Below are 21,137 nucleotides of genomic sequence, written 5' to 3'. Positions count from 1 at the left end.
TCCAGATATCGGTCAACTTCCAGTAAAGAGAACAATCTCATCGGACACTGCCATGTCATGCGGTAGTGGAGATTCCCCAAGCTGAAGTCACCGAGCACCAGAACAGGCGAGTTAGTCGATTTGATTTCCCGCAGGTGGAGGGCTTTTCAGCCTTGCGCTCTACCCTCACCTTTTCACGGAACTGTGAGCGAGCACTGGCTTCTGGCAGCTTGAGGGCGGATTTAGTCACCTGAGAACTGTCTCGACCCGAGGCCCATCTATCAGTAATATCGCCAGTTGTGGGTCACCAGAAACGGCAGGCGAGATCGTTGTTCCACCTAGAGCCTAAGTTGAAATCGAGCAATGTCGACGATTTTGGGATGGCAAACCAAACCTCTCACGTTCAGCGTGGCGGGTGAATGGATAATACCGAATAAGCCGAACAGATTGCACAAGACTTCAATCCCCTGGAGATGTCGTGGATCGAGGACGGAAAGGGCAAATACCAAGAGCTTCACCCATTTCACGCATCTCTCGTGGAGCGCCCATGATGTGATTTTTGATCCACTCAGGAGAAGGGCGAGGAGGTTCGAGTCTGACCACGTCGGCTGCAGAGTTGTTCCTTTTCAGCAAAAGCGTCCGCCGTGTCATTGCTGTTTCCCAGACACCCTTCCAATGGACCAGGATATCGTCGGTCCAGAAGAAACTCCGTATGATCTTCTCCAACCGAGACCATTTCCTTGATTCGGGATAGAGGTCTAACATATGGTCCATGACCGTGTGACCTTCTGGCAATTGGGCTCCGCGTAGTCCTAAGGAGCCGGCGACCGAGAGGCTTGTCCAGATCAGAGCGTATTGCTCTTCGATCCCCGCTGGCTTCGAATGGTGTGGCAGAATAGCGACAAATTGTCGTAAGATTGGATCGTAGAAGAGATTGAGTGGCGCAAGACTTCGAAATTGGAACATGAATGATATGAGGCCGAATGACAGGTAGGTCTCGAGTATGTTCGGGGACATGAGGCTCAGACGCTGTAGTGCTGACAACAGGTTCTGGATTGTCATTTGCTGACTGTCGTGATTGGGTGTTTCTGCAGACATGAAACCACTAGCCAAAGAATATTTGGGAGAATCTTTGTCGCTTGATATTTCGAACTGCGTCTTCGCAGCACCGATCGATGCTAGAGTATTGATCAACTGATTGGACAAGTGTGACATCAAACATAGCTCGGAGAATCCAGAGGGGAGGCGTGACAAAATGAGACACAGATCTTCCCCGAATGGCTTCTCCGGGTAAGACAGTGGTTTGTCGAGGTCCAGCGCCTCGAATGTCTCGCTTGCAAATCCCAGGGAACTTGACGGAATATCAGGTGGCTGACCAGTCACAAAAGATCCTAATGCTTTGTATCCGACGAGTCCAGTCTTCACAAAGCGCACCCAATCAGACTTGATGCTGTCGGGATCCGAGTCCTCTGGCAATGGACCCCTAAGCTGGAGCATTTTCTCCAACCCTTTGCAATGCATCGTGACACCGTAATGATTGCCCGTGAGGTACTCCAAGGTCATAAGCATCACAACGGTAAGAAGCGCTGCATCATCAGTGCATGTCTTTGACTTGAGTTTGACATTCAGTGCGGCAAGAGCACTTCCTCGGTGCTGAATGAAAGCCGGGTCTTCATATGCCGACTTGCCGAGTGAGAGTAATATCGATGCCCGACATACAGCAACAATCGATTCGAATAAAAGAGAATTTTCTAGGGCGAAGGGAAGCAATAACGACAAGTGGGGATTTGGAGTCTTTGTGACGGGTGTCTGCTGATACTGGATTCCACTACACATGGTCACGAAGTAGTCCAACGTTTCCACCACGCATTCGGTCCTCTTGATTGGCAAGACCGAAAATGGATTGTCGCGGGTGCCATTCAATGGCAACGGTTGCAGTGGTGAAGGCGGAGGGGATATCAGCTTGTTCGATCGAAGCACCGTAAGACGATCCTTGAAATCCTCTTTTGGCGTTATCGCTGGACTTTTCATGCCTTCAGGAGAGTCATCCTCAACTGCTGGAGGCTGCCATGCCACGAATTGATTTGGTGTTAGGTTCGCGGTCTTCTTATTGGGATCGAATTCCCTCCATCGAATGCGCCTGTATCCCGGTTTCTTTCGCTCGTTGATCTCCGTAGAAGGCGGTTGTCCGGAGCCTGGTTTGCGCTTTGGAGGCAAGTTGATAACAGCCATTGTTTCATCCAAGAGCGACCGGAGGCAGGCGAGAATATTGTGAGGGCTTCGTTTCAACGACGAAGATCGATCATTCAGAGATTCTACATATGTCAAGTTGATCTGAAGTTCAGCCTAGTGGTTAGTTAGTGGAGTAATTCCGCTATGTCAGCTTTGCCTCTGGGGTTGTTTAGGCACGTGTCTCACATTCATCCAAGCCTAACCCAACCCGGTAGCTGGAGCGGCTCGCGCCCTACTCGTAGATGGTCGGGGCTCAGGGAGGATGAAGGGGATCATTGGCAGTGCAACTTGGGGGCTACTTCATATGCTCGAATCCCATGATACTCCCGAACATCCATCTTCGAATTCCATGCCTACGGGATCCGAAATCTCTCGATACTTGGCGGACCGGGCACCACAATCATTGTCCGACAAGGTGATCCTCGCCCGTCTTTCTTCATTCTGGATTCACTAATACTAGAATTTGGTCGAAGTTAAGGTATTTCTGTTTCAACCTCATCTTGCTCACTCTCAACATCCTGTTCTTCAGCCCCGCTGTCTTGCTCTTCTTGCTCTTCCTGCTCCATGTTATCGTCATCCCCTTCATCACCATACAACCCTTCCTCATCTCCATCCTCCATCCCATCAACGTTATCGACATCACCTTGGTCCACGAAACTAGCATTTGCTAAAGGCTTGGGTTTGCTTAATCGGCCTTTCCCACTTCCACCTGCTGTAGGAACATTACCTCCCACAGTTCGACAAAGAGAGCGATATGAGCTCGCCCATTCTTGCTCTTGCTTGGTCGTATTTTTCGGAAGGTGTGCAGGTGTATTTTGGCCAAGAGTCCATTGAATATCTTCTGGTAATAACAAGAACCTTTCCAGCATAGACATATCCAGTGTTGTCCCATCGATGACCGAATCTATCATCGCTTTGATGGCCACTCTCATTTTTGCCATGGTTCCATTTGCATACCACCCAAAATATCTTGTTTCACAATCATGACGAATGTAGACATCAGATGTATCAACCAAGGCCTTGAGGTGTGGTTCGTGGAGATCACAAAGTTGCCACGATTTCCCATCTGTTGGTATGGTGGACTTTCCAGTGAAGATATGAGACTCTTGATCTGCACTCCGATGCCATGTCCGAGTGAAATCTTCTCTATTGTTGGGTTTGTCTTTGTGTCGATTGACAAGTTGCACAAGTACCGTTTGATATTTGCGATGCGAGGGATCTTTTCGTGGATCGACACCAAACTTGCATAAAGTATCTCGCCAAGGTCCAGATCGAATCGCGAAGCAAACGTATGCTGTAGCATGGCGAATGGTTTGCAATGGTACATCGAGTGGCAGTTGGTTCACCAAAGCGCGACGGGTCCAGATGGGACGTTGCTCAAAGAGGTCAAGAACGGATTTGCATACGTCTTGAAATGCTGGATTCTGTTGTGACAGAGGAGGACATCTCGGATGGGGTTTATCAGGCCAAACAGGATCATCGAACTGAGATTGATGAGTGAAGACTTTGGCGGCTTTTTGGAGATTGTAGAGGGATTTCTTGCCTGTTTGTGGATCTGCAAGGATCGTCACAGCTGGATTTTGACGATAGGAATAGTTGAGAGGCAGCGAATGGACGGAGAGAATTGGGGGAGGAAATGTCTCCGTATCGGTTAGACCGTAGGTTTGTGGCAATGACCATTTTTCGATGAGCGGATATTGTTGAGGAAGGATCTTGGACTTAAGCTCATCTATGGCCGATGAATTGGTGACCGAATAGACAAAATCTGGAATGGTACGCCAGACGTGGGTTGATTGTATCGAACCAACAACATCGACCTGGTAGCCTTCAGGATTATCCACCATTGATCGAAGCAAGTAAGAGGCATCTTTCCTGAGAGGCTCGGGCGCTGGGTCCTTCACAAATGGATCATCTGAACCTCGTTTTCTTTTTCTGCCGGTTCGCCTGGGAACGGTGAACTGCAACAAAACGTTGTTCGAGTCATTCCTGAGGGCTATAATGGGACGACAGGCTGGGTCATCGGGTTGGAACTTGAGTCCTAAAGGCTTGTCAGTTTCTGGTTTGAGATGCTGGCCAATTTCTTCAGAGCCTCCTAGCATATGAATGGCTCTGTCAACATTTTGAACAATACATGGGTGTTCGACAGAAAGCACGGGAGCTGCTGCTGAAGCTTGCAGCCATGGCGCCGAACGGCTTTCCATTGCACAAACAGCGAGACGGAAAGGGACAGATTGCTCCTTGATGCTCAGCACTGGGAGCCGCGGATTTCAACCTCGCAGAGGTAACTTGAAAAAAGCCTGAAGTGATTGGAGCCTCCCACCTTGATTTCTATGAGGAGAAATCTCACCCGTAGAAGCAGTTTCTTGACCAGATTAATTGACTGCCTCGACGATGTTCACCTCAAACCGTTATCTGTCCCTACCTGGTGAGTCAGTTGTCTACTTATGATGTGAATCTGAGAAATATTCCCTGCACTAGTTAGGCCCAATCTTTCTGCTTCGGGCGCGCTGTGGTGAAACTAACCTTAAGTAATCAAGTCCAAAGAGCTTGGCATTTCTGGCAGATCACGTGCAGTGGTGATTGCCTCAGCCTCAGATGGGCACCCGCCCACGTAAGGTAACAAAGTAGCTCAAAGAAGATCATCAGATATCTGAGATGATGGTGGTTATAATGATAGGCGATCGCAACCTTTTCATCAATTGGCGAGCTGGGGAAGTGGGTTGAGAACCGCTCAATTGCTAGCAGATCACACAAAGTCAAGTCCAAAGGAGCGTTCTTGACTTGGGAGGCCACCAGACTCGATCTCCAACTTTGAGCTTCTAGTAGTACTCCAGATTTCGGAGGACGAGATGTGCCTAGGGCCCTCGGGGGTCTCCTCCTTGGTCCTTAGGTAGTCAGTCACAGGCGGCCTCCAGGCAGGACAGCCCAGGCATCCTTGCCCCGCCCACAGTCCAAGTTCAACTTAAGTGCACCCCTCCACTTACCCTACCTGTAACCTTCTCGCTCCAATAAACAACCATCCAGTTGATACGGCTACGGGTAGCACCCAAAGTTGACCATTCAATTACGACCTTCAACTTGAACCATCACGATCTGCCCTCTTTTCAACGAATGCAAATCCCACACTTTTCCTACTAGTCGTCTCCAACTTGATCCATTAAGTCATCAATACCGAGTTCAAGTCGTGATTGCTCTCATCTCAAGGCCTTGTAAGTCATTCATTAGCCGGACCCATATGCCTTAACTAACTAGGAGCTGTGGGTGTGATCTCGCTATCTCTGGACTTAGCTGACGAGACTGGATCTCCATAGGCACAGGCCACAGCCTGCTACTCCTACTGACTACCACGACCACTACGACTGCCACTCAGATCACGAACTACGCACCACAAACCACCATCGTCTTGTCACTCGACTCATCTGAAGTTCTACCATTTCAATCTCGTCCACAATGAAGAATTGATCCTTCTCGCACCCGTCCATCAATCATCCTCTCCATCTTTCACCCTCTTCCGCCTACTCCTCAACCAACTTTCGCAGCCCTATAACCACTTTGACTCGAATGCAATAAGGTGGACATCCGGTTTCTCTCGTCGACAAGGCGGCGCCTCTCTCTGCCACCCATTTCTTTAGAGAGTGAATGAAAACTCGAACGTGTCTCCGTCAACATGAAGGGCTTTAGGCAAAGAGTGGTATGTACAATCTCCAGCCAGGTCGCTCCTCGACACTGTTTCAACCCCCGCCTGCCCACTCACAACCACAAACCTTCCTGTTGGTCAAATCATACACTCCAACTCACTAATTTATAGCACGAGCAGCTATCGCGAGCCAAAGACTCCAATAAGTCTTCCAAGAAGAAGGATTCGAATTCCGGCACCGCCTCTCCCCTCTCTGCTTCAACCACGGCCGTTGGTGGTGATTCTAGATCTCCCAATAGCTCCAACGCCGCTACCCCAAGCTCCTCTTCCACGAACGTCAACGACATCCGCAGTAAAAACAACAATGATAGTGCACCAGGAAATCACGCGGGTACACATCATGGTGGAAACGCGACTGGACCTGGGAGTATAGCACAGCATTTTTTGCAACAAGCCCCGGGCCATGGATCGGGCAGCACTGGGACCCCTGGGCGACAAGGAGCCCACATTGCTCCCAGCGTTATCATCAGTCCGAGTAATAATCCTCACATGCCGGCTCCTGGTGCGACAGAAACCATGCCTGGTGACCTTGCGCCTCCTAAGGCCGGTCAAAAATCACTCCTGTTCGATCGACTACAAACCACACCGAAAGATGTACCAGAAGGCCTCAGAACTCCCAAGAGACAGCACTCCTCTCGCTTCGATGTTTCGGATCAGAGAGCACGCGAGCTTGAGAAACTTCCCGGATTTCACGAAGTTCCACCGAACCGAAGACAAGAACTTTTTATGCAGAAGATTGATCAGTGCAATATCATATTTGATTTCAACGACCAGACTGCCGACATGAAGTCGAAAGAGATCAAAAGATTGGCTTTACATGAGCTACTTGATTATGTCGCCAACAACCGATCAGTCATCACCGAACCAATGTATCCCAAAGTGGTAGAGATGTTCAGCAAGAACTTGTTTCGACCTGTCCCACCCCCTGTCAATCCTCAGGGCGAGGCTTTCGATCCTGAGGAGGACGAGCCGGTCTTGGAGGTGGCTTGGCCCCATATTCAAGTTGTCTATGAGTTCTTCTTACGCTTCATCGAGAGTCAAGACTTCAACACCAACATTGCTAAAGCATACATCGATCATCACTTCGTCCTACAGTTACTCGAACTATTTGACTCCGAAGATCCGAGAGAGAGGGATTTTCTCAAAACTACTCTTCATCGAATTTATGGCAAATTTTTGAATCTTCGGTCATACATCCGGAGGTCCATCAACAATGTTTTCTTCCAATTTGTCTACGAGACGGAAAGATTCAACGGCATTGCGGAACTTCTCGAAATCTTGGGTTCGATCATCAATGGCTTCGCGTTGCCATTGAAGGAAGAACACAAGCTGTTCCTGACTCGAGTCCTTCTACCTCTTCACAAGGCAAAGAGTCTCAGCATGTACCATCCACAGCTGGCCTATTGCATAGTTCAGTTTCTCGAAAAGGATGCGGCGTTGACAGAGGAGGTAAGGAACTTCGACCGTTCAACTGTTCAAAAAGGCTGACAATCCCATGTAGGTGGTTCTAGGACTACTTAGATACTGGCCCAAGACCAACAGCACCAAAGAGGTCATGTTCCTGAACGAAGTGGAAGATATTTTCGAGGTCATGGATCCTCAAGAGTTTGCAAAGGTGCAGGAACCACTTTTCAACCAACTGGCAAAATCAGTGGCCAGCCCTCACTTTCAGGTACGATTGTTTCCCTCGAGCCCACGACTTCACTGACCCAAGTTAGGTGGCTGAACGAGCACTGTATTTCTGGAACAACGAATATTTCTGTAACCTCGTCAGTGACAATGTGGAGACCATTCTTCCCATAATGTTTGCACCGCTGTACGAGAATTCCAAGGGTCATTGGAATCGGTATGCACAAGCACCAATACATTTCAACGTGAGACTGACTTCTTGGACAGAACGATCCATGGGATGGTGTACAATGCGATGAAACTCTTCATGGAAATCAATCCTCAATTATTCGATGAGTGCTCCCACGACTATAACGAGTTGCAGAACAGTGCGCCTCAACGTGAGAAGGCACGTCAAGCCAAATGGGATAAACTCGCCGAGTCAGCAAAGAAGCTGAAAACTGGAGTGGCCGCCCCGCCTGAAGCGGCCCCGATCGAGGAGGAATCAGAACCAGATGCAACACAAGACAACCAAGAGAGGTTGGATGCACTCAAACTTCATGATGAATCGGCATCTACCAAGACAACATCGGTAAGTAACTTCCATGTTCTTATAGGTAATGGGTGATTGAAAAGATTACCATGTTTCATCTCCATCCTTCGACTGGCTAAGACATTATCTCATCATTTTAGTGACGTTGGGAAAACACTGTCTAACAAAACCTTGGAGTTTCCAGAGGCGGCGAGCAGATTCGCATGGACAAGCAAAGTCTCATAAGGCTAGCAACAGCAGTGGTTCGGATGGTAAAACCAGGAGACATCGAGCCCATTCTTCGGGCGATTCACATCGAGTAGTAATGCCCCACCTGCAGCGCCATGGCAGTGGAAAATCTCAACACTGAGATATCGGGGGGAACTGTGGGTGGCGGCAACGACCAAGACCAGTCCCAGCATCACAAGCAAGCGTGAGTTTGAAAATTTTGTGTATTTCGAGCTCGGCGAAGCTCGAGAGGCTCTCGGAAAGGGCTTCTGTGGCACGATAGATTCCGCGTTGGCTTTTGAGGATATTGGTCGAAACTAGAGTGAGAGGCAGCAGATGACATCAGCTTCTGAATGAAGATATGAGCAATGCGGGATAAAGAGTCGATTTCAACTTGTACGAGGGTAGGACCAAAATGGCTCGCTCGGCGGGTCACACGCCAGTATTTGATTGGGATGTTCACAATTGTGAAAAGCCTGCTGTTTGCTCATGTAGTGAGAATGCGTAATACAGAGACTAATCACACTTGATTTGGGTCTCGTCTTCCCAGAGAGTTCGAGTTTACCATTATTGACTCAATTAAGTATCGCAAGGAACGAGATAGGAAGCGGGATCTAGTTTTTCCGTTTCCGAAGGCTTGCTTCATATCGATTGGTCGCGCAGGAAGGCACTGACACACGTGACTTTGCTTCTTATTGGTCCATTAAATCCAGGCTCCACATGGATTTCGCAGAGCCATGTCCCACGCGATTTCAGTCCATCTCCAACTCTCTACAAAGCCCCCGGCTGCATACAATTGACTTCTACTAATATTCCTCAAGTCCACCAGATAATTGGGCTGCCACAACGGTGCTCCTCTGTAGTTGTGGTCTTTCTTTTCACTTCTACCTTCGGACATACTTATTCGATCGATACCAACTTCTACATCGGCGGAGACTTCCCTCTTCATTCTCGCGTCCATTCATTCATTCCTTCACGAATTTCTCCTCCGCGTTTCGACAAATGGGCCTCTTCGTCTCCCATTTCTAAAGTCGCCCATGCTTACTGGTGCGCAATTAATATTCCTCACTGCGGTGGAATCTGGGGCCGACTGGAAGCCTCTCTAGAGGATGGCTTCCACCGATGCATCTCAAAAGATTGACCTCTATGTCGCAAGGCTCACGGATCCAAAAATCGGTTCGTTTCGACAAATCTATCCTTTTTTTCCACACTGAACTGACCATGACAATGTTTCAGACACTCGCACGAAATCCAATGTTGCCACTGATCTTCGCGATTCGATCGAGAGCCTCTGTACACCTCCTCCAACTTATGCGAAGTTCCTGTCGAGATTATGGCCAGTATTCAAGAAGATTCTGGAGGGAAAGCCAGATTTCTCGCCTACTTCCCCGGAGCAAATACTCCGAAATCAGATCCTAGAAATAATCCATCGGCTTCAACATGCACCCGCCGAAGTGGAACCATATGCGCTCGATATGGTAGACACGTTGATGGAGTTGGTGCGCGTGGAAAATGAAGATAACGCAGTCCTCTGTTTGAAGACCATCATGGACTTGGAGCGACATCAAGCAACTGCCACAGCCTCCAAAGTTCAGCCATTCCTCGATCTCATCCAAGAAATGTTCGAAATGATGGACCAGGTGGTCAAGGATACGTTTGACTCTCCCACGAGCCATCATCAGCCGGCATCTTCAACACCAAACCCCCCTGGTGGAACTCTTCAGTCGCCTCGTCCAGGCTCTCCTAATACTACTGTCTCAGACCCAGGAAACGAAAAGAAAGAGCATGTACCACTCGCCAAAGGAATGCAGTCGTTCAAAGTCTTGTCAGAATGTCCAATAATCGTGGTTTCAATCTTTCAAGCACATCGAAGTTCTGTCGCCGCGAACGTCAAGAAATTTGTCCCTTCCATCAAGAGCATTCTACTTCTGCAGGCAAAGGCTCAAGAAAAGGCACATGCAGAGGCCGAAGCAAACAAGACCATCTTTACGGGTGTTAGTAAAGAGATCAAGAACAGAGCTGCCTTTGGTGATTTTATAACAGCTCAGGTCAAAACGATGAGTTTCTTGGCTTATTTGCTCAGGGTCTACGCCAATCAATTGACTGATTTTTTACCAACCCTACCAAGTGTTGTGGTTCGCTTGCTCAAGGACTGCCCCCGGGAGAAATCTGGTGCACGCAAGGAACTGTTGGTCGCCATTCGCCATATTATCAATTTCAATTATCGCAAAATCTTTCTTAACAAGATTGACGAATTGCTCGATGAACGAATTCTGATCGGCGATGGACTGACGGTTTATGAGACCATGAGACCCCTGGCGTATAGTATGCTTGCAGACTTGATACACCATGTCAGAGATTCGCTACACCGAGATCAAATTCGACGCACGATCGAAGTCTATACGAAAAACTTGCACGACAATTTTCCTGGCACCAGTTTCCAAACCATGAGCGCCAAATTACTCCTCAATATGGCCGAGAGTATCACAAAACTTGAAAACAAGGAAGACGCGCGGTATTTCCTGATCATGATTCTTGATGCTATAGGCGATAAATTTGCTACCATGAATTATCAATACAAGAACGCCGTCAAACTCAGCAAACAATATGGAGACAAGTCCAAAGAAGCTCAACCTGAGACATACATGGATGACAAGGATCAGATTCCTGACTGGGATGAAGTCGACATCTTCAATGCAACACCTATCAAAACTTCAAATCCACGGGAACGAGGTGCCGATCCCGTGAATGATAACAAGTTCTTGTTCAAGAATCTGGTGAACGGCCTCAAGAACATGTTCTACCAGCTCAAAACTTGCAATCCTCCAGGCCTCGGCATTGATCAAACCAACATTCCGCTGAATTGGGCCGAAGTTTCTTTTGGTTACAACGCGGAGGAGACTCGGGTCGTCACAAAGCTTTTCCATGAGGGCGCTCGAGTATTTCGTTACTACAGCGCGGAAAATCTGCCAACTGATTTGCAATACACCTCACCAGTGGACTTCATGGCTAGCCATTCAATGGCTCAGATGACGAGGGATGAGAAGGAGCTTCTGGAAAGCTTTGGTACCGTCTTTCATTGCATTGATCCAGCCACATTCCATGAAGTCTTTCAAGCAGAGATACCATATCTACACGATCTGATGTTTGAACATACAGCACTTCTTCACCTACCACAATTTTTCCTCGCCAGTGAAGCCACCTCACCAGCATTCGCCGGAATGGTGTTGCAATATCTGATGGACAAATTGCCCGAAGTCGGATCCTCTGACATTGTGCGTTCGTCAATCCTGTTGAGGATGTTCAAGTTGTCCTTCATGGCGGTCACATTGTTCTCATCACATAACGAGCAAGTCCTCCTACCACATATTACGAAGATCATCACGCAGTGCGTTCAATTGTCAGTGACGGCAGAGAAACCCATTCACTATTTCATTCTTCTCCGATCGCTGTTTAGGAGTATTGGAGGAGGTCGATTCGAACTATTGTATAAGGAGATACTTCCTCTTCTCGAAATGCTGTTGGAAACCTTCAATCATCTTCTTCAAGGAGCCAGAGATCCTCATGACAGAGATCTCTATGTTGAGTTGACCCTCACAGTCCCTGCTAGACTCAGTCACTTGCTGCCTCATCTCAACCATCTCATGAAGCCTTTGGTCGTTGCTCTTCGAGCAGGACCAGATTTGGTCGGTCAAGGACTGCGCACGTTGGAACTGTGTGTGGACAATCTAACTGCAGACTACCTTGACCCGATCATGGCCCCGATCATGGATGATCTTATGACCGCTTTGTTCGAGCACTTGAAGCCTCAGCCTTATCAGCACTTCCATTCTCATACCACAATGCGAATACTGGGAAAACTTGGGGGTCGGAACCGCAAGTTCTTAAACCATCCTCATCAATTATCATACCGTCGATACACTGATGATGAGCCCAGTTTCGATATCAGGCTCACTGAGACAAATCGTGACAGAGCATTTCCTCTTGACACCGGAGTTGATCTTGCTATCTCAAAGCTCTCGGAGACGGCCAAGTCTGCGACTTCCAAATCTCTGGATTCTTATTACAAGCAACAATCTTTCAAGCTTATCAGCAATCAAGTGAAACTTTTCATTGGGAGTGATCAGCTACCCGATGATCTGGCAGCTTTGCTCCGGTTAGAGGCTAACGATCTCATGGCTCGTCGTTTCGCTACGTATGCAGATATGTTAGAAGATAACGACCTTGGGAAATCAGTGCAGAAAAAACGAGAACAGGAAGAAAACCTGAAGAAACTGCTCAAGGCTTGCTTCACTGCAACGACAGTACCGGATCTCAAGTCCCAGGCAGAAGCTTTTATTGGCAACTTTTCCCGACATTTCACCCTCATTGAGCTTGGACAAGCTCTTTGCGACGCAGGTCGAAAGACAAAAGAATTTGATGTTCACGGGGGAGAGGGAGCCGTCCATCTCAGCTCTCGCATATTAGCTGACGTTCTCTGCGATTGTCTGTCGTCTGACAATATCATCATCCGGGAAGCAGCAGAAGCCTCATTGATTACTGTACTTGAGACCGCTCGCACGATCTTCGGCAGCGAAGGCAAGGCGGCTGGTCTCCCCTTCTTTTCGCATATCACCCAAACATTCTGCCATAGATGTCGTGAACTCGAATGGTTTACCAAATCTGGTGCGACATTGGGAATCAAGATCCTGGTGACCAAGTTGAATCTTGGAAACGCATTCTTGGGAAGTAAGTATCTTGATATCACCAAGTCACTACTGTACGTCATCAAAGATACACCTCAGGAGGTTCCTGCAAGCACCAGAATCACTGCCCAAGAAAACCTGGAATACATTCTTCGCAAAGTGTTGAGCGGAAGCACGAAGGAAATGCTCACAGTAGAGACCAGTGCCATTCACAAGCTTTCTGCCACCTTCAGCCTTGAACTTTCTCACATGAACAAGAATGCGCGAGACACAGCACAGCATGCCTTCTCAATAATGGCAGAAATGGTCGGTGTTGAGGTGCACGAAATACTCTCACCTGTCAAGGAACGTCTACTACAACCAATCTTCAATAAACCACTTCGAGCTCTACCTTTCTTATCTCAAACAGGTTTCATTGACGCGATAACTTATTGTTTGGGCCTTGGGAACGATTTCGTACCTCTGAACGATCAGTTGAATCGTTTGATGATGGAATCACTCGCTCTTGCCGATGCCGATGCAGAAATACTTCACCCGAAACCAGACGAATTTAATAATGCCCAGTTGATTGTCAACCTGAGGGTTTCTTGTTTGAAGCTATTGTCCATAGCCATGAGCTTACCGGAGTTTGCAACCGGACCACAGAATACAAGTCGTGCGAGGATTATCACGGTTTTCTTCAAACTGCTTTACTCGAAGTCACCCGAAATTATCGAGGCTGCCAATGCAGGCTTAAAGGATGTGCTTGTTCAGACAACGAAATTGCCCAAGGACCTGCTCCAGAATGGTTTACGACCCATTTTAATGAATCTGCAGGATTCGAAACGCCTGACAGTGGCGGGCTTGGAAGGTCTCGCACGATTATTGACCTTACTGACGAGCTACTTTAAGGTCGAGATTGGTGCTCGTCTGCTGGAACATATGAAGATAATTGCAGAAGACTCTTTGCTCCAGAAAGTTTCATTCGGACTGGTGGAACAAAGTCCTCAGATGAAGATCGTGACAGCAATTTTCAACATCTTCCACTTGCTACCCCCTGCAGCTACTAGCTTCATGACAGACCTTGTGAATGGTGTACTCGACTTAGAGGTCAAACTTCGACGCACTATCGCAAGTCCCTTTCGTCACCCGTTGATCCTGTATCTAGACAAATATCCCAAGGAGGCATGGTCATTTTTCCAGTCACGTTTACATGAGGAAAAATATGGTCGATTCTTCGGACAAATACTGGCATCAGAATCCAGTGGTTCATTACGGGAAGCTGTGGTGAATGACACTGAAGCATTGATAAAAGCCGCGTTCGACGTTGAAGGTGAACAAGAAAGGCACACAGCAGCTATCAATGGCATTTATGTTGTCCACTCCATTTGTTCTTTCGATACGGCGAAGAATTGGCTCAAAGACCAAGAGCAACTTCGACTCAAAATATTGGCTGCTGGGCAAGAGCTGGAGCAACGTTTGAGGAAGGATCAACTACAACCATCACAGAGATTGCGCGCAGAGCAAACAGGAGACCAGATCATGGACATTGTGACACACTACCTTGTTTCTTCACCAGAAGATGTAACTTTCATGATGGAAGTGTTTTCCTCCGCTTCACAGGGCACTATCAAAGCACCTTTGAAGTTGACCAAATACCTCTTCGATTCCATTATTACTGATGAATCCGTCGAACGTCGATTCAACATTATCGAGAAATGCTTGGAGATTTATTCGCATAAATCTGAGTCACAGAAAGTCAAAACTTTCTTACTGCACAATGTGGTTAATCCTACCATGGCCAGAGACATACAAAACAACCGCCAGGAAGACAACAAGGCCGGTAGTCTTGCAGACAGCAAACTTTTCCATCTCTTTTTGGAGCGACTTTGGAAATCGGCTTCTCCAGATGTCAGTGAGGAATCTGCCCTACCCGGTGTTGATCATTCCCGTATGGAAGCACTTCAATTGTCTGCTTTCGTTCTCAAGTATCACAAAGATGCTGTTTCCGAAGATCGGAAGGATATCATCAAATACTCGTGGGGTCATATCAAACTTGAGGACGTTATCAACAAGTATGCGGCTTACGTCCTTATCTGCTACTTCATTCGATCCTATGAAACTCCGCCTAAGATTGCTGTTCAAATCTATAACCAGCTGTTGAAAGCCCATCAAAACGAAGGCAAAGCTTTGGTGACTCAGGCTCTCGAAGTTCTTGCTCCAGTCCTACCGGTCAGAATGAATGCGCCTACTAGTACACCTGGTGATAAACGTTCTCCACATTGGGCTCGATTACCACGCAAGATCTTGAATGAAGAAACAGGCAATCTTCAACAAGTGCAAAGCATATTCAATTTCATCGTACGTCAACCAGACTTGTTTTACGAATCACGAGAGTTCTTCATCCCCACGATGATCACAATGCTACACAAGATCGCGCCTCCACCAAATCCGTCAAATGAGAGTAAGCGGCTCGCTCTCGCTCTGATCTCGTTGATCCAACAATGGGAAACACGCAGAGTCTCAGCTGTTTCACCCTCTCAATCCACAGCAGATCTGACGCCCTCCAAAAAGCGAGACTCGAATGGGACACAGGCTTTGGCACCACCAGCTGTCAAAGACAGAGCCGAATATCTGATTCCCATTGATCAGCGAACATTGGTAGTCAAATACATGATTAACTTCATTACAACCTTGCCTGAGAGATATCCAGTACCAGCTGCCGAGCTCAAAACTAAGACAATGCAAAAGGCCCAGCAACAAGCCCAATCCAATGACATGTGTAAGAAGGCTGTGCAGTTGCTACGCGAGCTACTGGCTCCGAACTTGTGGGCCGATGTCGATGTCGGTCTTTACGAGAAGCTCTTACTCCCTATCCTTGCTGGAGAGAAAGCCGATAAAGCGGATGACAAACAGCTCACCTGTATGGTCAATGCCCTGCAAGTTATGCGCATATTAGTGGGCATCAAATCGCACGAGTGGATTGCCAACCACATGGAGGAGATTCAGAAACTCCTGGAGAAGTCCTTGAAAATGGAGGATCCAGAAATTCAAGACTGCTTGCACGTTGTTACCGATGAAACTTCCAAGCAATCCCCTCTCGTTCGACAGATCCTAGAGGCTATTCCAAAACAGAAAACCGAGGACGAAGATGCCATGGAGCTTGACCCTTCACCCTCAGACTTTCCTACCAGATTCTCGAAAGTCATGATAGGCGAAGCACTCTCCTCTGGAAATTACACTTCTGGTATCAACAACCTATGGACACTATCCCTGGTACGTCCGAGCGATGTTGACGATCACATTGCAGGAGCAATGAAAGCCCTGCAACAAAAGCTGGCGAAAGAGCACATCAATGCTTATGTTATTCCTCCTGGACCTCCGCCACAGGGTTGGCGACTTGGTGAACCGCTCATGGACCCTTATGAATTTGCTCTTGGTGTTGATCTCATTAAGAAGACGATCGATATTCTGTCTTCTCGAATGGGTGAACTCAACGAGCAACGTCGGCCGTTCTTGAGTGTACTCGCATCCTTGGTTGAGAAATCTTTCAATGTCGAGATGTGCAGTAAAGTGCTTGACATGGTGGAGAAATGGGTCTTCAATTCGAATGAAGCGTGGCCGACACTCAAGGAGAAGACTGCTGTACTTCACAAGATGCTCATATTTGAGAAGTGGCCAACTCAGAACTTGTTGGAACGTTTCCTTGAGTTGGTTATCAAGATCTATGAGGATCCCACTGTTACAAGAACCGAGCTGACAGTTCGTTTGGAACATGCTTTCCTGATAGGAACTCGTGCGAAAGATGTGGAAATGCGAAACCGATTTATGAGTATCTTCAATCGTGCACTGTCCAAGACAGCAAGCTATCGACTTAACTATGTCTTGACTCTGCAAAATTGGGATACTCTAGCCGATTCATTTTGGCTCAAACAGGCCTCCCACCTCATCATGGGCTCGGTAGAAATGTCCATGCCAGCTCGCTTACACCCAGAAGATATCAGGATGGCTCCGGTTTCACAACTGTTCAGTGCGACATTGGTGAATCCTGACCAACGAAAGGATGATCTTATGATTGAGGACAGTCTTGAATCCTTGGTCGTGGCACAGCGTCGCTTCAATCAAGATATCGAAGAAGTCAAGGTGCGCGATTTACTCGATCCTATCACCCAGTTGCAGCACATAGACGATTCAGTGGCCTATGACGTCTGGGTCAAGCTTTTCCCATTGTGTTGGTCGGCTCTCAACAGAGACGAACGGCTTGATCTCGAAAAGGGTATGGTCACACTTCTGACCCGTGAATATCATCAGAGGCAACTCAACTTGCGGCCTAATGTTGTCCAAGCCTTACTCGAGGGTGCTGTACGAGCCAGACCTAGATTCAAGGTTCCACCTCATGTGATGAAATTCTTGAGTAAAACTTATGACGCCTGGTATACTGCTCTCATCTCGCTTGAAGAATCCACAGTCGACCCTCTGATCGATACTCCACAAGTACGAGAGAGCAATCTTGATGCGCTTGTTGAAGTCTATGCCGGTCTACAAGAAGATGACCTATTTTACGGGACCTGGAGGCGAAGATGTAAATTCATGGAAACGAATGCGGCCCTTTCCTACGAGCAGCATGGTATCTGGGATAAGGCCCAGCAGCTGTGGGAATTGGCGCAAGTCAAAGCCAGAACCGGTGTCGTTCCTTTCTCACAAGGAGAATATTTTCTGTGGGAAGACCATTGGATGATTTGCGCTCAGAAGCTACAGCAATGGGATATTCTTGGTGAATTCGCCAAGCACGAAAACTTCAGCGATCTCCTTCTGGAATCTGCATGGAGAAACTATGAAGCATGGTCTGGGGATGAAAACCGAAATCAATTGGACGGTATGATCAAATCAGTTTCTGATGCACCAACACCGAGACGGACTTTCTTCCAAGCCTTTATGGCGCTTCTGCGGTACAACTCGAAGCAAGTTTCTCGCGCAGAGTTCCAGCATGTTTGTGATGAGGCTATCCAACTTTCAATCCGCAAATGGCATCAACTTCCTAAACGAATCACCAACGCGCACATACCAATTTTGCAAAACTTCCAACAGCTGGTTGAATTGCATGATGCTAGTGTGATTTGCGACAGTCTGATGGGCACGAATGAGCGCAACCTCGACAATAAATCACAAGAAGTCAAGCTCTTACTGCAAGCCTGGCGAGACCGCCTTCCGAATATTTGGGATGATATCAATGCTTGGCAGGACCTGGTCACATGGCGTCAGCATGTATTCCAACTTGTCAATTCGACGTATCTGCCGCTGCTACCTCAAGGTGGAAACAACGTCGGCAACAACTCCTATGCTTTCCGTGGCTACCATGAGACTGCTTGGATAATCAACAAGTTTGCTCATGTAGCCAGAAAACACCAAATGCCGGAAGTTTGCATCAATCAACTTGGGAAAATCTACACATTACCCAATATCGAGATCCAAGAAGCTTTCCTCAAATTGAGGGAGCAAGCCAAATGTCACTATCAAAACAAATCAGAGCTCAATAATGGTTTGGATGTGATTAACAACACCAACCTCAACTATTTTGGTGCCCAACAAAAGGCTGAATTCTACACCCTCAAGGGTATGTTCTTGGCCAAACTTCAACATGCAGAAGAGGCGAATGAAGCTTTCGGTGTCGCATTGTATTATGATCTGCGCTTACCGAAAGCATGGGCTGAATGGGGTCAGTACTCTGATCGCAAGTTCAAAGAGAATCCAGTCAATATCGAAGCTGCCAGTAACGCAGTTAGTTGCTACCTTGAGGCAGCGGGGCTCTATAAGAGTGCCAAATCCCGAAAAATGCTTAGCCGTGTGCTATGGCTCCTCAGCCTGGACGATGATGAAGGACATATTGCAAAGGCATTCGAAGATTTCAAAGGGGAAACTCCAATCTGGTATTGGACCACCTTCGTTCCTCAACTATTGGGAAGTCTCGAGCACAAAGAAGCATTACTTGCCAAATCAGTGCTCGCCAAAATCGCCAAAGCATTCCCTCAAGCGCTCTTCTATCATCTACGGGCAACACGGGAAGAATTTCTTACCAAGAAAAAGCAGTTCGAAAATCAAAAGCGACAACAACAAGCCAAGCAAGAAAAGGCTGAAGGTGGCTCTCGACCAGGCACAGCTAATGGTGAAACACCAGCAAAGGAAAGCTCGTCACCTAAACCCAAGCAAGAGGCCAACGGAGAAACTCAAACCAACGGGACCGAAGTTGAAAAAGTCGAAGAACCCAAGAAGCCTTGGGACCATACTGATGAGATCATGGCTGGATTGAAGACCGCTTTCCCATTGCTCGCCCTTAGTATGGAGACAATGACCGATCAATTATCCAAGCACTTCAAATGTCCACCAGACGAGGATGCTCACCGTCTTATTGTTGCACTTTTGAATGATGGTTTGGCATACATCAGCAGAGCTCCCATCAACTATGCTGAAGGCTCTAAATTGCCACAGTCAACAGAAGCCAATATCGCCCGCTTTGTGACATCTGTGCTCCCAGCTCACATCCGCAAATCCTTCGAAGCTGATTTCGTACAGCAAAGACCAACCATGTATGAATACATCCACAAGTTGAGACGATGGCGAGATAAATTCGAACAGAAACTGGACCACAAGCAACAATGGAATCCTCTCGAGAGCTATAGTCATCATCTGAGCGAGTTCAAGTTCTTGAAGTTTGATGATTCCATTGAAGTACCAGGACAATATCAACAACACAAAGACAAGAACACTGATTTTGTTCGCATCGAACGCTTTATGCCTACCGTTGAGGTTGTCCGTGGCAACAGTATATGTCATAGGAGACTGACTATTCGTGGCCACGATGGTTCGCTGCATCCTTTCGCAGTGCAGCATCCAACTGGAGGTAAAGTCCGCCGAGAAGAGCGGATTGTGCAATTGTTTCGAATTTTCAATCAGACGTTGGCCAAACGAAAAGAATCACGCCGTCGCAATCTGTACTTCCATCTTCCGATGTTTGTCCCGATTGCCCCTTACATTCGCCTAGTACAGGATGATTCCTCTTACATCACTTTGCAATCCGTGTACGAAGACTACGTTCGCAAAGTGCCTGGTATGTCACGCGATGATCCCATGATGTTCCTCCTCGAGAAATCACGAGCCATTGCCGAGCAACAGAAGTCTTCGCCAAGATCGTCTGAACAACTTGCTGTCATGAAGACCGAAATCTTCAACACAATAAAAGAACGCTGGTTACCAAGCACGGTTGCCCTCCACTACTTCCAAGCGATTTACCCCAATTTTGCGGACTTTTGGTTATTCCGCCGACAATTCGCGTATCAATTCGCAGCGACGACATTCATGACTTATATCATGCACATGTCTGCACGATATCCCAGCAAGATCGCAATTTCTCGAGCCACAGGCGATATCTGGGCAAGTGATCTCCTTCCCAACCTCAATTCCGCCAAAGCCTACTTTTTCAACCCAGAAGCAGTTCCCTGCCGCTTGACACCAAATCTTCAAACACTGATCGGCCCCCTCGCCATTGAGGGCATCTTCACCGCCTCTTTGATGGCGATCGCACGCTGCCTCGCCGAACAAGACCAAGGCTACGAAATGGAGCAGCAGCTCAGCATTTTCGTCCGCGATGAGATGTACAACTGGGCAGCCGGGCGGTCACATTCGAGTAGCGAATCCAAGATGGAGGGTCAGCATCTCCGGGAGCTGGTTTCGCAGAACGCCGACTTCGTCGTGCGCAGAGCCCTGACGCTGGCGAAGACTCAAGGGAGTGTGGGTAATACCCCTGAGGCAGCGGGTGTGGCAGGTGTTCTTCCAGCGTGCCAGAATGTCGTGGATCTTGTCAGTAGAGCTACAGATCCCATGAAACTGAGTGCTATGGACGGGTTGTGGATGCCTTGGTTGTAAGATGGAGTGGCGATGTTAATTTGGATGGAGAGCATCTGACCAGATTGGGCGGATGAGAATGATTTGTTTACTCGGCGAGCATGGCGTTCAATTGGAAGCTATCAGTTATGGGAAGGACTGGGATTGACGATGATTAACGATTATTGGGACGAGGTTTCAAACGTAAATGACTTTGGTGGAAAAGAAGGAACGTACGCCTCTTTCCGTCGTTGTCTGCAATTGGCGATCAGAGCAGCGAGCCAGCGACGGTGGCAGAGTTTATTTCATGTGTGTATAT

General features: G+C 47.8%; 4 protein-coding genes across 4 annotated transcripts; 2 read left to right on the top strand and 2 right to left on the bottom strand.

The window, feature by feature from the left end:
• Positions 1-438: 438 nt before the first annotated feature.
• Positions 439-2,211, bottom strand: LTR84_012151 (uncharacterized protein; the record flags this gene model as incomplete). Its single annotated transcript, XM_064855675.1, has 1 exon — positions 439-2,211. The coding sequence occupies one exon, from the start codon at positions 2,209-2,211 to the stop codon at positions 439-441; it is 1,773 nt and encodes a 590-aa protein (XP_064708335.1).
• Positions 2,212-2,684: 473 nt separating this feature from the next.
• LTR84_012150 (uncharacterized protein) lies at positions 2,685-4,412 on the bottom strand (the record flags this gene model as incomplete). Its single annotated transcript, XM_064855674.1, has 1 exon — positions 2,685-4,412. One exon carries the CDS (start codon positions 4,410-4,412, stop codon positions 2,685-2,687), a length of 1,728 nt encoding a protein of 575 aa, XP_064708334.1.
• A 1,466-nt stretch (positions 4,413-5,878) lies between these two features.
• On the top strand, positions 5,879-8,597 carry LTR84_012149 (uncharacterized protein; the record flags this gene model as incomplete). The annotated part of the gene is made up of 6 exons (XM_064855673.1): positions 5,879-5,902; positions 6,020-7,357; positions 7,410-7,580; positions 7,627-7,754; positions 7,805-8,108; positions 8,331-8,597. 6 exons carry the CDS (start codon positions 5,879-5,881, stop codon positions 8,595-8,597), a joined length of 2,232 nt encoding a protein of 743 aa, XP_064708333.1.
• A 788-nt stretch (positions 8,598-9,385) lies between these two features.
• LTR84_012148 (uncharacterized protein) lies at positions 9,386-20,860 on the top strand (the record flags this gene model as incomplete). Its single annotated transcript, XM_064855672.1, has 2 exons — positions 9,386-9,452; positions 9,513-20,860. 2 exons carry the CDS (start codon positions 9,386-9,388, stop codon positions 20,858-20,860), a joined length of 11,415 nt encoding a protein of 3,804 aa, XP_064708332.1.
• Between the last annotated feature and the right edge of the window lie 277 nt (positions 20,861-21,137).

This window comes from Exophiala bonariae, assembly GCF_035927105.1.
Source record: "Exophiala bonariae strain CCFEE 5792 chromosome Unknown scaffold_7, whole genome shotgun sequence".
Lineage (NCBI taxonomy): Eukaryota > Fungi > Ascomycota > Eurotiomycetes > Chaetothyriales > Herpotrichiellaceae > Exophiala > Exophiala bonariae.
Note: the sequence above shows the minus strand (reverse complement) of the source record. Positions and strands in the feature narration are given on the sequence as shown.